The sequence below is a fragment of the Pristiophorus japonicus genome, chromosome 3, assembly GCF_044704955.1.
Source record: "Pristiophorus japonicus isolate sPriJap1 chromosome 3, sPriJap1.hap1, whole genome shotgun sequence".
Taxonomy (NCBI): Eukaryota; Metazoa; Chordata; class Chondrichthyes; family Pristiophoridae; genus Pristiophorus; species Pristiophorus japonicus.
In genome coordinates, this window is record NC_091979.1 from 22,904,836 (window position 1) to 22,922,364 (window position 17,529).

At 49.1% G+C, this 17,529-nt stretch overlaps 1 protein-coding gene across 4 annotated transcripts in view; it reads right to left on the reverse strand.

Annotated features, from left to right (window-relative positions):
* The window catches only part of hspbap1 (hspb associated protein 1), a 234,476-nt gene that overhangs the window by 120,599 nt on the left and 96,348 nt on the right, over window positions 1–17,529 (reverse strand). For all 4 annotated transcript variants that reach the window (XM_070875247.1, XM_070875249.1, XM_070875246.1 and 1 more), the window contains one exon: window positions 7,022–7,201. In XM_070875247.1, the coding sequence (XP_070731348.1) occupies window positions 7,022–7,201 (180 nt within the window). The remainder of the gene's footprint in view (window positions 1–7,021; window positions 7,202–17,529) is intronic.

A 17,529-nucleotide genomic window follows, 5' to 3' on the forward strand; every position in this document is an offset into this window, starting at 1 on the left:
ACAGTTGTACAGGGCCTTGGTGAGGCCACACCTGGAGTATTGTGTACAGTTTTGGTCTCCTAACTTGAGGAAGGACATTCTTGCTATTGAGGGAGTGCAGCGAAGGTTCACCAGACTGATTCCCGGGATGGCGGGACTGACTTATCAAGAAAGACTGGATCAACTGGGCTTGTATTCACTGGAGTTCAGAAGAATGAGAGGGGATCTCATAGAAACGTTTAAAATTCTGACGGGTTTAGACAGGTTAGATGCAGGAAGAATGTTCCCAATGTTGGGGGAAGTCCAGAACCAGGGGTCACAGTGTAAGGATAAGGGGTAAGCCATTTAGGACTGAGATGAGGAGAAACTTCTTCACCCAGAGAGTGGTGAACCTGTGGAATTCTCTACCACAGGGAGCTGTTGAGGCCAATTCACTAAATATATTCAAAAAGGAGTTAGATGTAGTCCTTACTACTCGGGGCATCAAGGGGTATGGCGAGAAAGCAGGAATGGGGTACTGAAGTTGCATGTTCAGCCATGAACTCATTGAATGGCGGTGCAGGCTAGAAGGGCTGAATGGCCTACTCCTGCACCTATTTTCTATGTTTCTAAAACGTATATAACAAAAAGTAGAGATAAAATAGTGCTTAGGTTAACGAATATATTTTACATAGTATTTAATTATCTCCAGGTATGCTTTTCCTTATAACTTTTAAAGAGTTTAAGAACATAAGAAATAGGACGAGTAGGCCATGCAGCCCCTCGAGCCTGCTCCGCCATTCAATAAGATCATGGCTGATCTTCTACCTCAACTCCACTTTCCCACCCAATCCCTTGAGTCCTTTCGTGTTCAAAAATCTATCTATTTCAACCTTGAATATACTCAACGATTCAGCATCCACAGCTCTCTGGATTCACAATCCTGAGGGAAGAAATTCTTCCTCATCTCAGTCTTAAATGGCCGACCCCTTATCCTGAGTGTACCCCTGAGTTCTAGATTCTCCAGCCAGGAGAAACAACCTTCCAGCATCTAACCCTGTCAATTCCCCTTCAGAATATTGTATGTTTCAATGGGATCACCTCTCATTCCTCTAAATCCCAGAGTCTTTAGATGGAAGTCTATTCCACATATTCTGTGCTCCCAATGCCTGCTTCAGGCTCATTAATTTCAGACAATCAGTAAAAAGGTCCAGTCTGAAGGTGGGGCAGAAGTGGAAGTCCTTGGACTACAATTATCACTGCTGGAGCTGTTGAGCCGAGACACAATAAGCAGCTCAAATTCAATTAGTTTTACTAATATTCCGAGGTAATGAACCACTCATAGAATCACAGTAGAGTACAGCACAGGAGGCGGCCATTCGGCCCATTGAGTCTGCTCCGGCTCTGTCGAAGAGCAATTTAGTCAGTCCCATTCCCCCGCTCCGTCCCCATATCCCTGCAATTTGTTCTCCTTCAAGTATTTATCCAATTTCCTTTTGAAAGCTACTATTGAATCTGTATCCACCGCCCTATCGGAAATGTTATTGTACAAAGAATGGGAGACCGGGCCTCGGAAACAATTTAGAGCGCAATTAAACCATGTTGAGAACAAGAGAGATATGGTAACGTTATTAACGGTGAGTTTTTCCCAATACAGGTGCAGCGTCGAGAATCAGGTACTCTCGGGACCAAGGTCCTTCCGGATTACGGGCTTTTCCCAACTTTCGATCATCTTTCTGACATCACGAATCCAGAAGCACCCAAGCCCAGGTTCGGGTATTTCCGGATTTCGGAACGTTGTGGGGGTGGGGGGGGAAAGGGGGAAAGAGTCCCTGCCACGGAGGAGCTGTTCGGGCGGGCCCAGTCGAGGAGGAGGAACTGTTCGGGTGGGCCCCCTCGAGGAGGAGGAGCTGTTCGGGCGGGCCCAGTCGAGGAGGAGGAGCTGTTCGGGCGAGCCCAGTCGAGGTGGAGGAACTGTTCGGGCGGGCCCCGTCGTGGAGGAGGAGCTGTTCGGGCGGGCCCTGCCGTGGAGGAGGAGCTGTTCGGGCCGGCCCCGCCGTGGAAGAGTAGCTGTTCGGGCAGGCCCTGCCGTGGAGGAGGAGCTGTTCGGGCGGGCCCCGCCGTGGAGGAGGAGCTGTTCGGGCAGGCCCTGCCGTGGAGGAGGAGCTGTTCGGGCCGGCCCCGCCGTGGAGGAGGAGCTGCTCGGGCAGGCCCTGCCGAGGAGGAGGAGCTGCTCGGGCAGGCCCTGCCGAGGAGGAGGAGCTGCTCGGGCAGGCCCTGCCGAGGAAGAGGAGCTGTTCGGGCAGGCCCTGCCGTGGAGGAGGAGCTGCTCGGGCAGGCCCTGCCGAGGAGGAGGAGGAGCTGCTCGGGCAGGCCCTGCCGAGGAGGAGGAGGAGCTGCTCGGGCAGGCCCTGCCGTGGAGGAGGAGCTGCTCGGGCAGGCCCTGCCGTGGAGGAGGAGGAGCTGCTCGGGCAGGCCCCGTCGAGGAGGAGCTGATATTCGGGCAGGCCCCGTCGAGGAAGAGGAGCTGTTCGGGCAGGCCCTGCCGTGGAGGAGGAGCTGCTCGGGCAGGCCCTGCCGAGGAGGAGGAGGAGCTGCTCGGGCAGGCCCTGCCGAGGAGGAGGAGGAGCTGCTCGGGCAGGCCCTGCCGTGGAGGAGGAGCTGCTCGGGCAGGCCCTGCCGTGGAGGAGGAGGAGCTGCTCGGGCAGGCCCCGTCGAGGAGGAGCTGATATTCGGGCAGGCCCCGTCGAGGAGGAGGAGCTGTTCGGGCAGGCCCTGCCGTGGAGGAGGAGCTGCTCGGGCAGGCCCTGCCGAGGAGGAGGAGGATCTGCTCGGGCAGGCCCTGCCGAGGAGGAGGAGGAGCTGCTCGGGCAGGCCCTGCCGAGGAGGAGGAGCTGTTCGGGCAGGCCCCGTCGAGGAGGAGCTGATATTCGGGCGGGCCCTGCCGTGGAGGAGGAGTTGTTCAGGCGGGCCCCCTCGAGGAGGAGCTGATATTCGGGCGGGCAGGCGGCGAGGCCCAAGGTCGGCGGGTCCGGATTCCGGAACATTTTCCGGATTCCCGACGCCCCCCCCCCACCGATCAGTCCGGAGTACGGATTCCGGGACTCCGGATTTTGGACGTTGCACCTGTATAATACTGCATGTGGGAAAGACAATGTGAAACTACAGCATCCTTAACCATGAAAACACAGGATGTATAAATATATGAACAATATGCTGTGAGTATAATAAGCATTTCAATCTGGTGGAAAGACAAAAATAATTAATTATTTTGAAATGACTGGGGTAGCAAGTTAATATTCATAGAAGTGTGTGGGGGCAGCTTTAAGTGCACCCACTGTAAAAAAAAACACATTAAATCAATTTCTGAAGTCAATTAAAAATCAGAAAAGGCGTTTTTGCTTCCCAAGGTGACCAGCTAATTTTAGACCCACACACTAACCAACTAACAACCAGTTATCAATCACGTCAACTTTTGAAGCCAACTCCGAATCGGACAATGGCAGTCAATGTCAATTTTAGTAAAACTAAAATAAAAGGTGTTTTTTTGGTAAAGATAAGAAAACCTCGCTCCTACCTCACCTTTAGTTACTTTCCTCACTGGTCTTGAGAATGGGCATCAACCATTCCACCATCTTAAACAGTCACTCCCTCCACCACCTTAAACATTCACTCCATCAATCACCTTAAATATTCACACCCTCCACCACCTTAAACATTCACTCTGCCCACCACCGGTGCACCATGGCTGCAGTGCATAACAACAGTGCAGGATGCATTGCAGCAACTCATCAAGGCTTCTTCAACAGCACCTCGCAAAGCTGCGACGTTTACAAAGACAAGGGCAACAGGCGCATGGGAACACCATCACCTCCAAGTCACACACCATCCTGACTTGGAAATATATCGGCTGTCCCTTTGTTGTCACGAAGTCAAAATCCTGGAGGCTCCCTCCCCATCAGCACTGTGGGAATATCTTCACGACATGGACTGCAGAGGTTCAGAAGGCAGCTCACCAGCACCTTCTCAAGAGCAACTGGGGATGGGCAACAAATGCTGGCTTCGCACGAGACGATCACACCCCATGAATGAACAATATAAATTAAAAAGATTGTTGCTAAAACAGGAACCAGTCACGACAAAGGAGTCACCAAACATGCGTTAGCACAGCTCACTGAAGAAGCTCCATCACTTCTCCCTTCACCACAACAGGCCTGAGATATCATTTCGATGTCAGGAAGTGGTTCTTTTCAGAGAATACTAGACCCCCGAGAACAGGCTGACATGTAGTCGATACTGATTAACTGAACTCCTTGTGTGTCAGCTGTGGCTCAGTGGGTAGCACACTCGCCTGAGTCAGAAGGTTGTGGGTTCAAGTCCCACTCCAGAGACTTGAGCACATAAATCTAGGCTGACACTCCAGTGCAGTGCTGAGGGAGTGCTGCACTGTCTGAGATGCCGTCTTTCGGATGAGACGTTAAATCAGGTCTGCTCTCTCAGGTGGACGTAAAAGATACCATGGCACTATTTTGAAGGAGAGTTATCCCCGGTGTCCTGGCCAATACTTATCCCTCAATCAACACAACAAAAACAGATTATCTGGTCATTATCACATGGCTGTTTGTGGGAGTTTGCTGTGCGCAAATTGGCTGCCGCGTTTCCCACATTATAATAGTGACTCCAAAAGTCATCATCATCATCATAGGCAGTCCCTCGGAATCGAGGAAGACTTGCTTCCACACTAATCATGAGTCCTTTGGTGGCTGTGCAGCCCAATACGAGATCCACAGTCTCTGTCACAGGTGGGGCAGACAGTCGTTGAGGGAAGGGGTGAGTGGGACAGGTCGGCCGCATGCTCTTTCCGCTGCCTGCACTTGATTTCTGCATGCTCTCAGTGACAAGACTCGAAGTGCTCAGCGCCCTCCCGGATGCACTTCCTCCACTTTGGCTAGGGACGCCCAGGTGTCAGTGGGGATGTTGCATTTTATCATGGAGGCTTTGAGGGTGTCCTTGTAATGTTTCCTCTGCCCACCTTTGGCTCGTTTGCTGTGAAGGAGTTCCGAGTAGAGCACTTGCTTTGGGAGTCTCGTGTCTGGCATGTGAACTATGTGGCCTGCCCAGCTGAGCTGATCAAGTGTGGTCAGTGCTTCAATGCTGGGGATGTTGGCCTGGTCGACGACGCTAAAGTTGGTGCGTCTGTCCTCCCAGGGGATTTGTAGGATCTTACGGAGACATCGTTGGTGGTATTTCTCCAGCCACTTGAGGTGTCTACTGTACATGGTCCACCTCTCTGAGCCATACAGGAGGGAGGGTATTACTGCAGCCCTGTAGACCATGAGCTTGGTCGGAGTTTTGAGAGCCTGGTCTTCAAACACACTTTTCCTCAGGCAGCCGAAGGCTGCACTGGCGCACAGGAGGCAGTGTTGGATCTCGTCGTCAATGCCTGCTCTTGTTGATAGGAGGCTCCCGAGATATGGGAAGTGGTCCACGTTGTCCAGGGCCACGCCATGGATCTTGATGACTGGGGGACAGTGCTGTGTGATCAGGACAGGCTGGTGGAGGACCTTTGTCTTGCTGATGTTTAGCGTAAGGCCCATGCTTTCGTACGCCTCAGTAAATACGTCAACTATGTCCTGGAGTTCAGCCTGTATGTGCGCAGATGCTGGTGTCGTCTGCGTACTGTAGCTCGACGACAGAGGTTGGGCCTTCTCCTCCAGCGGCGGCGGGCCTTCACTCCTCGACGATGGCTGGACCTCTCCTTCCCCACAGGTGACCACCTCCTTCAGCGACAACAGGCGCTCTCCTTCTCCTCCTCCAGCATCATGGCTGTGACCTCCCTGAACCCCCACTCTGAACCCCAGTGGGCCACTGACCCACTCCAAAAGTACTTCAATGGCTGTAAAGCGCTTTGAGACGTCCGGTGGTCGTGAAAGGCGCTATATAAATGCAAGTCTTTCTTTTTCCTTCAAGCGAGAGCTGGACTGGTTTCTGGCTGTGGTGAAGATCTTACAGAAGGTAGTAACTGCAGGGAATTCAGGCCCAGAGTGATCTCCTGGACTAGTTTCGATTAACTAGCTGGGTTGGAGGGGAATTCCCCAGATTTATTTTTCCCCAAATTAGCCTGGTTTTTTTTTTATCTGTTTTTGCGCCCAGGTGATCGTATGGATTTGAGTGGGGTGTTAAGTGCTTCTATTGTGATGCACAAGGTATCGCAGTTGTGACGACAGGCTCAATGGCCTTTACCTGCCTGTCATTGTTCATACGGAACATTGAGATACCCAAGTGTAGCCCCAAAGACCAGACTGCAGGAAACTACAGGTTGAAAAGAGTAGAAGGGGTTAAAGCGAGAGAAATCGAAAAATAGCAAATTGGGAAGTAATGCCAAGTGTAGATTTTTTAAAAGCCTTGGGATTGTGCAACGGAGGAAGACTGAGGGAGGCAAGGAGTTTTGAGACCTTGGGAACGCAATGAATTAAGAGTGGGAGATTTGATTTTAACACAGCGGAGATACAGAGAGGCGGAAGAACATGAAGGATGGGGTGCGGCAGCTTGTAAGGAATCAGAGAAAAGTTCATCATTATCATAGGCAGCCCCTCGAAATCGAGAAAGACTTGCTTCCACTCAAAACGCGAGTTCTGAGGTGACTGTACAGTCCAATACGGGAATTACAGTCTCTGTCACAGGTGGGACAGACAGTGGTTGAAGGAAAGGGTGGTTGGGGAGTCTGGTTTGCCACACGCTCCTTCCACTTGGTTTCTGCATGCTCTCGGCGATGAGACTCGAGGTGCTCCTCAATAAAAGTGACGAGAAAGGTTGTAGGACAGAAGTGAACTAGGTAGTTGGGGAAACAGTAGCCATAAGCCCACATCCAACCGATGTGTGACACTACACACTGTGCGCTTCAACGCACAGTAAAACTGTGAAATTTCTCTGTACTAAATCAGTAAATTGTATTAAATGCTAACTTTGACTTTAAAAAGGCTAATGACGCTCATTTATGTTATTTTGTTATCCAAAAAAGCCAATGTGACCAGCAAATGATAGTGCAGCTACAAACCCTTACCTTTATTCATCTTCCTCTCGCCAATCCTGAACTTTAATGGTTTTCCATGAAGCACATGTGAAAGATACTCCGCATTCCACTTAAGCGCTGGCCAGTCAGAAACCATGTTGAGAAACACTGCAGGCTGTTGCAATGCTGCCACAATATCCCTGACCTCCTCAGGGTTAAACGGCTTACTATCTGCAAGAGACAGATTACAGAACCACATTTAATCAGACCAGTATAATTCATCAGGAGTGCCCTTATTGAAATCTTTTCGCTCTTTGCAAAGCATTATAGTGTTTCCCATAACTCTCAGATCTCTTCGCTCCTCCAGTTCCTGCCTCTTGCATATCCCCGATTTTAATCGTTCCAGAATTGCCAGCCGTGCCTTCAGCTACCTCGGGCCTAAGCTCTGGAATTCCCTCCCTAAACCTCTCCACCTCCTTAACTCGTTCTCCTCCTTAAAACTTTGACGAAACTTTTGGTCGGCAGTCCCAATATCTGATGTAGATAACGCTCCTGTGAAGCGACGCTATACTAAGTTAAAGGCGCCATGCAAATGCAAGTTTTTGTTGTTGTTGATTAGAGGGATCAGGAGAGTGTTTTTTCTAATGTCATGCTGTACACTTTAGTCAGTGAAAACTTTGACAATCCAAGATATATCGCAAATCACAAACACAAGACGACAGATTTGAGCAATGACCAACATTGATTTTCTGTCCATTTAAACTATCCGGTAATTTATTTTCTGCCTTCTCTGTGCTCCAAGAGGCGTCACTACTGAGGAATCAAACACTTTTTGAGTACAGATCAGCCGTGATCTAATTGAATGGCAAAACAGGCTCGATGAGCCTACTCCTGTTCCTATTGATCTCATCACTTAGAAGTATATGCCTAGAATAGAAATTTATAGCACGGAAGGAGGCCTTTTCAGCCCATCGTGTCCATGTCGGCCGACAAAGAGCTACCCCGCCTAATCCCACTTTCAAGTTCTAGGTCCGTAACCCTGTTGATTACGGCACTTCAAGTGCACATCCAAGTACTTTTTTTTTTTAAAGTGCTAAGGCTTTCTGCCTCTACCATCCTTTCAGGCAGCGAGTCCCAGACTTTTGTGGGTGAAACAAATGCCCCTCAAATACCCTCTAAACCTCTTACTTTAAATCTATGCCCCCTGGTTGTTGACCCCTCTGCCAAGGGAAATAGGTCCTTCTTATCCACTCTATCTTGGCCACTCATAATTTTATACACCTCAATTAAATCTCCCATCAACCTCCTCTGTTCCAAAGAAAACAACCCCAGCCTGTCCAATCTTTCCTCAGCTAAAATTCTCCAGTGCAGGCAACATCCTCCTAAATCTCCTCTGTACCCTCTCCAGTGCAATCACGTCTTTCCTATAATGTGGTGACCAGAACTGCACGCAGTAATCTAGCTGTGACCCAACAATGTTTTATAAAGTTCAAGCATAACATCCCTGCTCTTGTATTCTACACCTCGGCTAGTAAAGGCAAGTATTCTGAATGCCTTAACCACAGAAAAAAAATCAAAGAGCAAGTTATTATTTAAATGGAGGAAGATTGCAAAGTGCCGCAGTGCAGGAGGACCTGGGGGTACTTGTGCATGAAACTCAAAAGGATAATGTGCAGGTACAGCAAGTGATCAGGAAGGCCAATGGTATCTTGGCCTTTATTGCAAAGGGGATGGAGTATAAAAGCAGGGAAGTCTTGCTACAGCTATATAAAGGTATTGGTGAGGCCACACCTGGAATACTGCGTGCAGTTTTGGTTTCCATATTTACGAAAGGATACACTTGCTTTGGAGGCAGTTCAGAGAAGGTTCACGAGGTTAATTCCGGGGATGAGGGGGTTGACTTATGAGGAAAGTTTGAGTAGGTTGGGCCTCTACTCATTGGAATTCAGAAGAATGAGAGGTGATCTTATCGAAACGTACAAGATTAATAGCGGGCTTGACAAGGTGGATGCAGAGAGGATGTTTCCACTGATGGGGGAGACTAGAACTAGAGGGCATGATCTTAGAATAAGGGGCCGCCCATTTAAAACAGAAATGAGGAGAAATTTCTTCTCTCAGAGGGTTGTAAATCTGTGGAATTCGCTGTCTCAGAGAGCTGTGGAAGCTGGGACATTGAATAAATTTAAGACAGAAATAGTCAGTTTCTTAACCGATAAGGGGATAAGGGGTTATGGGGAGCGGGCAGGGAAGTGGAGCTGAGTCCATGATCAGATCAGCCATGATCTTATTGCATGGCGGAGCAGGTTCGAGGGGCCGTATGGCCTACTCCTGTTCTTATTTCTTATGTATTCTTATCGACCTGGCCTGCTACCTTCAGGGATCTGTGGACATGCACTCCAAGGTCCCTTTGTTCCTCTGCACTTCTGAGTGTCCGACCATTTATTGTGTATTCCCTTTCCTTGTTAGCCCTCTCCAAATGCATTACCTCACACTTTTCCGGATTAAATTACATTTGCCACTGTTCTGCCCACCTGACCAGTTGATTGATATCCTCCTGCAGTCAGTCCACAGCTTTCTTCTTCAATATCAACCACACAGCCTATTTTTGGATCATCTGCAAACTTCTTAATCATACCCCGTTACTTATTTTTCGTGGGCATGAATACTACACTTGCGCCACCCTTTGCGTGAAGAAATATTTCATAAATTTTCTCCTGAATCTTATTTTAAGGTTATGTCCCCTTGTCCGATACTTTCCCCACCAACGAAAGAAGTTTCTATCTACTCTATCAATGCCCTTCAAAATCCTCGAACCCTCAATCAAATGACTCCTTGTGAGCAAAGCTTCTTGAGACCACAACATAAGACTTAGAATGACGTAGGTTAATTAAGGGGGGGGGGGGGGGGCAACACATTTATAAAAGGCAAGCTGTCCTCAGTTCTCAATAGTATTTTTTTGAAGTAACAGAGAGTAACGGTTCAGTAAATGCAGTGGAGAGTTTGTGTATGGGTTTTCAAAAGGTGTTTGATAAGATGCCACAAAGGAGACTTTTTGATAAGATTGTGTTTCCAGATATTAAAGAGAACATGGAAACATGGGTAGAGGGCTGGCTAAAGAAAAGACATGGTGGCTAATGGTTATTGACCAAAAAAGCTAAATAACTAAATGCTCGAAATCTGAAACAAAAAATGAAAATGCAGGAAACAATCAGGTTGGTGAACCACCTCTGGTAACAACAGACAAGATTTCATTGCTGGTGTAACTGCTTTGTCAGCACGGTTCTGATGAAGAATCTACACCCAATATTTAACACTTCTCTCCACAGAAGCTGACTGGCCGACTGCATGATTCCTGCGTTTTATGATTTTGTTTTCATAGTAAATGGATGGTTTTTGGACTAATGGGATACAAAGAGTAATGTCCCCAGCAGCCAGTGTTGGGTGACCATTGCTCCTCTCAGTAATACATATGAAATGTAGACTCATTGGGCCCAAGTTTCTACATGATTCGCGCCTGATTTTTAGGAGCAACTGGTGGAGAACGGACTATTTTAGAAATCGCAATTCTCCACATTTTTTTTTCTGCAGTTCTAGTTTAGAACAGAATTTTTTCTTCAAAAGGGGGCGGGTCCGGCCACTGACGCCTGATTTGAAAGTTTCCACAGTGAAAATGTACTCCAAACTAAAGTAGAATGGCGCCAGTGAAGATTTTTGTAGAACTGAAAAAACCTGTTCTACACATTAAAAAATCAGGTGCAGGTTACAAATTAGGTGCCCAGATCGAGGTGGGGGGGAAGGGAACTCATTAAATTCGACAATAAATCCTTATTTATACTTCTACAAATATTATACAAATAAATCCAACCTGAATAAACATTTATAAGCCAAGAAAAGATTAAATAAACCATCTTCCTACCTGTGTGAAAGTGCTTCAGCCAGGGAGAATTCTGCAGCTATTCGTGCCGCTGAGCAAGAGAGGGAGGGAGAGAGGGGAGAGAGGGAGAGCAGGGAGAGAGGGAGAGAGAGAGGGAGAGGGAGAGGGAGGGAAGAGAGGGGGGGGGGGTCGGGGAACAGGAGCGGGGGGGAGCGGGTGTCGGGGCGGGGCGGGGGGGGGAGCGGGTGTCGGGTCGGGGGGGGGGGGGGGCGGGTCTCGGGTCTCGGTCGGGAGCGGGTCTCGGGTGTCGAGTCGGGTCTGGTCGGCGGGTGGGGGGGAGTGAGTGTCGGGTCTGGTCGGGCGGGGAGCAGGAGCTGGCCGTGGGAGGAGCCTCATTCACGCAGCCCCAGTGAGGCCATTGGGCCAGGGCTTGGGGCTGCGTGCTTCGGGCCCCTCCCACACAGTTCGGCGCCTGGAGCTACTGCACTTGCGTGCCCACTGTAGATCGCATGTGCAGAGGTCCCGGCACTGTTTTCAGCGCAGGGACCTGGCTCCGCCCCCCCACAGCTCGTGCTGGCTGCGCCGAGTGCCACAGGACCTGTAAGTCGGTGGAGAATACCGAGGATTTTTTTAGGCGCCGTTTTAGGCGTGAAAAACGGGCGCCCAGCTCGGAGGGGCGCCCGTTTTTTTTCTTGTGAAAACTTGGGCCCATAGAATGGTTATTGCACGGAAGGCGGCCATTCCCTCTCCTGCCCTTTCCCCGCAATTTTTTTTACTTCAGATATTTATCTAACTCCCTTTTGAAATATAAAAATGAGTCTGCCTTCACCACCCTTTCATTCAAGATATTAACCACGCACTGTGTAAAAAAAAAAGTGTTTTCTTGCCTCACCTTTGGTTCTTTTGCCAATCACCTTAAATCTGTGTCCTCTGGTTCTCCACCTTTCAATGGGAACAGTTTCTCTCTATCTACCCTGTCCAGACCCCTCATGATTTTGAACACCTCTGTCAAATCTCCTCTCAATCTTCTCTGCCCCGAGAACAACCCCAGCTTCTCCAAGGGGCACCGCTTCTCATGTACAAGGGGCACAACATCAAAATTTACAGATGATACAAAAATGAAAGTGATTTCAAAAGGATAGGTTAGACATCAGACGACATTTAATTAATAAAGGAGTCAAAGAGCAGACAAATCCCACTTATCCATTATCCTTGATCTCGCTGACTTACATTGGTTGCGCGCACAACACATTGGGCCCAATTTTGGCCATGACTTGCATCAATTTTTTTTGGAGTAAGTTGTTTTTTCTGGCTTAAGTTAGAAAATGCTATTTCCCCAAAAAATTTGCTCCAGAGTAAGTCAGTTAGGCACGATTTTTTTTAGGTCAGTTTTTTTTTTCAAAAAGGGGGCGTTTCCAGACACATACGCCAGTTTTTGGCCATTTATGCCACTTTGCCGAGCGAAAACTTACTCTAAATCGACTTAGATCAGCGTATGTGGCCAGCTCTGAAAAACCTTGCGGGCAGTGAAGAAAAAGCAGCGCACATTCAGCAGACATTAGGGCAGGGATCGGAACTGGAGAGTACCTCAACAACCAAGTAGCAAACATTGCAAGGAAAAGCTCAAACAATTAGAATACTAATAAAAATGAAGTAAATCCGACCGCGATGTCACCGGGGAAGGGGGGGGGGGGGGGGGGGCGGGGGGCGGGAGGTGAAGCCAGAGAGAGAGAGATGCTGGTATACAAAATACTCTTTCTCTCCCACCCCCGCCATACCCCCCCAAAACACAAAACACCCTGCCAATCAAAACTCTCAAGCACAACCAATAAATAAAAAATAAAACTGAAGTCCGACCTCGCCCGGGAACTCAGCGGGCCGGCCGGCCGGTGCGGGAGGCCACTCGGCCGGGGATAGGGTGCAACAAAGATCGGGGCGTCCCTTCAGCCGGGGATAGGGGCTGAGAGCATCGGGTCCTGCTCACAGCCCACAGGACATGCTGGGAGGGCAGGAGCATGCGCGCAGACTTCACTGCGCATGCGCGCAGATGCCGGCGCTGGCCTGTTGCTCCGCCCCCCACTTCACAATGCACGCCACGCTGGGATTTCAGGGACTCAGAAGAGCGGCCAGGATGGGGTCCCAGTTTTCCAGTGCTGTTTCCAGCACGCAAAGTCGGCGCACTTACTTTAAGTGCGCCGAAAAAAGAGGTTGGGCAAAGTTGGGCCCATGAAGTCTCAAACCCTCAATCCTCATTTTCAAATCCCTGTACAGCTTTGTTCCCCATTTATAAGAACATAAGAAACAGGAGCAGGAGTAGGAGTAGGCCATTCGGCCCTTCAAGCCAGCTCCACCATTCAATGAGATCATGGCTGACCTGCGACAACTCCACTTTCCTGCATTATCCCCATATCCCTTCTATATAATTTCTGCAGCCTCCTCCAGTATCATATGCCCCTGCCATGCCTTTCACTCCTCCAACTCTGACTGCCTGTGCATCCAGCCCCCTTCACTGCACTAATGGTGCCATTCTTCAGCCACCCCACTATACAACCTCCTCCAGTTCTCCACTCTCCAGCTTTAAAACCCATCCTTTCAACCAAGCTTTAGTCACCCTTCCTAATCTTTCCCCTTTCCTATTAATATTTACGCAAAATCGTTTAAGTGGATTTTGCTATCAATAGTAAGCAGTAGAAATCATCCCCCAATGTCTTGTATATGAGAAGTTGAGGGTGGGATATCCGCCAAATAATCTCACGAGGTGAAGCTGAACAACTTTGTTAGTCCTGGAAAGTGTACGAGTGTATGAGAGAGACAGTGAGAAAGTATGACTGTGAGCGAGTAACTGAGAGTGGTAGGGTGAGTGGCTGAGAGTGCGAGTGTGGCTGAGTGAATGTGAGAGTGAGAGAGGATCTATTGACTTTGGAGGGAGTGCAGTGCAGGTTTACCAGAATGATACCCGGACTCCAAGGGTTAAATTAAGAGGATAGATTACACAAATTAGGGTTGTATTCCCCACAATTTAGAAGATTAAGGGGTGATCTGATCGAAGTTTAAGGCCCCTTTTTCCACTTTCCCGATTTTTGGCGCCCACAATGCCCGATGGCGCCGGGAAAAAAAATCGTAACTTTCCCCAAAGTAAAATTTCATTTTGGCGCTGCACTACCCGGAGTTAATTCTGGGGGCGGAGCTTCAAGTTTGTGCCAAAAACTCTGGGGGCATGCGTGAAAAGCTGAGGTTGCCAGGGCAACTAGAGACACACTGACAGCTGAAGCCCGCTCCCCCGCTGTAACCCCGCCGGAAAGGACTGCTCCCCTGCCCCCCCGTACCCTCTGTACGTGGATCATTTCCCATACCTCGGGAGCCTCTTATCAACAAGAGCAGACATAAGAACATAACAAATAGGAACAGGAGTAGGCCATACGGCCCCTCGAGCCTGCTCTGCCATTCAATAAGATCATGGCTGATCTGATCATGGACTCAGCTCCACTTCCCCGCCCGCTCCCCATAACCCCTTATCGTTTAAGAAACTATCTATTTCTGTCTTAAATTTATTCAATGTCCCAGCTTCCACAGCTCTCTGATGCAGTGAATACCACAGATTTACAACCCTCTGAGAAAATAAATTTCTCCTCATCTCTGTTTTAAATGGGCGGCCCCTTATTCTAAGATCATGCCCTCTAGTTTTAGTCTCCCCCCATCAATGGAAACATCCTCTCTGCATCCACCTTGTCAAGCCCCCTCATAATCTTATATGTTTCGATAAAATCACCTCTCATTCTTCTGAATTCCAATGAGTAGAGGCCCAAACGACTCAACCTTTCCTTAAAGTCAACCCCCTCATCCCCGGAATCAACCTAGTGAACCTTTTCTGAACTGCCTCCAAAGCAAGTATATCCTTTCGTAAATATGGAAACTAAAACTGCACGCAGTATTCCAGGTGTGGCCTCACCAATACCTTATATAGCTGTAGCAAGACGTCCCTGCTTTTATACTCCATCCCCTTTGCAATAAAGGCCAAGATACCATTGGCCTTCCTGATCACTTGCTGTACCTGCATACTATCCTTTTGTGTTTCATGCACAAGTACCCCCAGGTCCCGCTGTACTGCAGTACTTTGCAATCTTTCTCTATTTAAATAACATGCTTTTTGATTTTTTTCTGCCAAAGTGCATGACCTCACACTTTCCAACATTATACTCCATCTGCCAAATTTTTGCCCACTCACATTGACGAGATCCAACACCGCCTCCAGTGCACCAGTGCAATCTTCGGCTGCCTGAAGAAAAGTGTTTGAAGACCAGGCCCTCAAATCGACCTCCAAGCTCATGGTCTACAGGGCTGTGGTAACAGCCGCCCTCCTGTATGGCTTAGATACATGTAAAGTAGACACCTCAAGTCGCTGGAGAAACACCACCAACGATGTCTCCAAAAGATCCTACAAATCCCCTGGGAGGACAGACTCACCAACATTAGCGTCCTCGAACAGGCCAACATCCCCAGCATTGAAGCACTGACCACACTTGATCAGCTCCGCTGGGCAGGCCACATTGCCCGCCTGCCAGTTACGAGACTTCCAAAGTAAGCGCTCGACTCGGAACTCCTTCACGGCAAACGAGCCAAAGGTGGGCAGAGGAAACATTACAAGGACATCCTCAAAGCCTCAAGGACATCCCCAGCGACAACCGCCCGAAGTGGAGGAAGTGCATTCGGGAGGGTACTGAGCATCTCAAGTATCGTCGGCGAGAGCATGCAGAAATCAAACGCAGGCAGCGGAAAGAGCGTGCTGCAAACCTGTTCCACCTTCCCTTATCCTCACAGACTATCTGTTCCACTTGTGACAGGGACTGTGGTTCTCGTATTGGACTGTTCAGCCACCCAAGGACTCATTATAAGAGTGGAAGCAAGACTTCCTCGATTCCAAGGGACTGCCTATGATGACCCGCTGCAATCCCGGGCCGATTGCCTGCCTGCCGCCGCGCTCCCCCTCCGCAAGTTGAAGTTCCACGGCCCGGAGTTGCAACAGGAGTGGGAGTGGGAGTGGGAGTGGGAGTGGGAGTGGGAGTGGGAGTGGGAGTGGGAGTGGGAGTGGGAGTGGGAGTGGGAGTGTCGTTTGGCCCAGGATTGCAGCGGGTACAGTGCGGGGAGGGGGGAGCAGTCCTTTCTGGCCGGGGTTACAGCGAGGGGAGCAGTCATACGGCCAGGGACTGCAGCGGCGGGGGCAGCGGGCAACAGATAAAAATCCATGAAATAGTTCCCCCTGAAAAATTTTCTTCCCTTGCTCCAATTCCGTGTGAAAAAACAATCATGCATTTGTATTTCAATTTGTCTTCTTTTGCCTCGCTCCAATGTCATCTTGTGCGCCGAGGCCGATTCCCTTCAGTGAACAGAAGGGGTTTTTTTGCGGTGCTGTTGGGCACCGTGCGCTGCGCTCAAAAAAAGAAAATCGCACACGGGAAAAAATCAATCAACTCACGGGAAAAAACGGCAAAAACAGCGCCCCGTTCTGTTATGACGTCATCGCGCACCAAAAAAATAAAACTGCCGCCGACAGTGGGCGTCGGCGGACAAACTTTTGCCAAATTTGCAAAAGGAGGATTTCACGCCAACAAACGCGCACGCGGAAAAAACAGCACCCAATCGTGGCGAAAATAGGGGCCTATGGTATTAAGGGGAACAGATAGGGTAGATAGAAACTATTTCACTGGTTGGGGATTCGAGAACTAGGGGACATAGTCTAAAAATAAGAGCCAGATCTTTCAGGAGTGAAATGAGGAAACATTTCTACACACACCGGGTAGAAGCAGCTTGGAACTCTCTTCCGCAAATTGCAACTGATGATAGGTCAATTGTTAATTTTAACTCGGAGACCGATAGCTTTTTGTTAACCAAAGATATTAAGGGATATGGGGCAAAGACGGGTATATGGAGTTAGATCACGGATCATTGAATGGTGGAACAGGCTGGAGGGGTTGAATCCTGCTCCTATTAGTGAAAGCGAGTGAGTGTGGCAGTGGATAGTGAGTGACTGACTATAAGTGAGTGAGAGAGACAGTGAGTGGCTATGAATGAGAGAGAGTGAGTGCCTATGAATGAGAGAGACAGTGAGTGACTATGAATACGTGGTGAGACAGTGAAACACAGAAACATTGAAAATAGGTGCAGGAGTCGGCCATCTAGCCCCTCGAGCCTGCTCCGCCATTCAACAAGATCATGGCTGATCTGGCCGTGGACTCAGCTCCACTTACCCGCCCGCTCCCCATAACCCTTAATTCCCTTATTGGTTAAAAATCTATCTATCTGTGACTTGAATACATTCAATGAGCTAGCCTCAACTGCTTCCTTGGGCAGACAATTCCACAGATTCACAACCCTCTGGGAGAAGAAATTCCTTCTCAACTCGGTTTTAAATTGGCTCCCCCGTATTTTGAGGCTGTGCCCCCTAGTTCTAGTCTCCCCGAACAGTGGAAACAACCTCTCTGCCTCTATCTTGTCTATCCCTTTCATTATTTTAAATGTTTCTGTAAGATCACCCCTCATCCTTCTGAACTCCAACGAGTAAAGACCCAGTCTACTCAATCTATCATCATAAGGTAACCCCCTCATCTCCGGAATCAGCCTAGTGAATCATCACTGTACCCCCTCCAAAGCTAGTATATCCTTCCATAAGTAAGTTGGCCAAAACTGC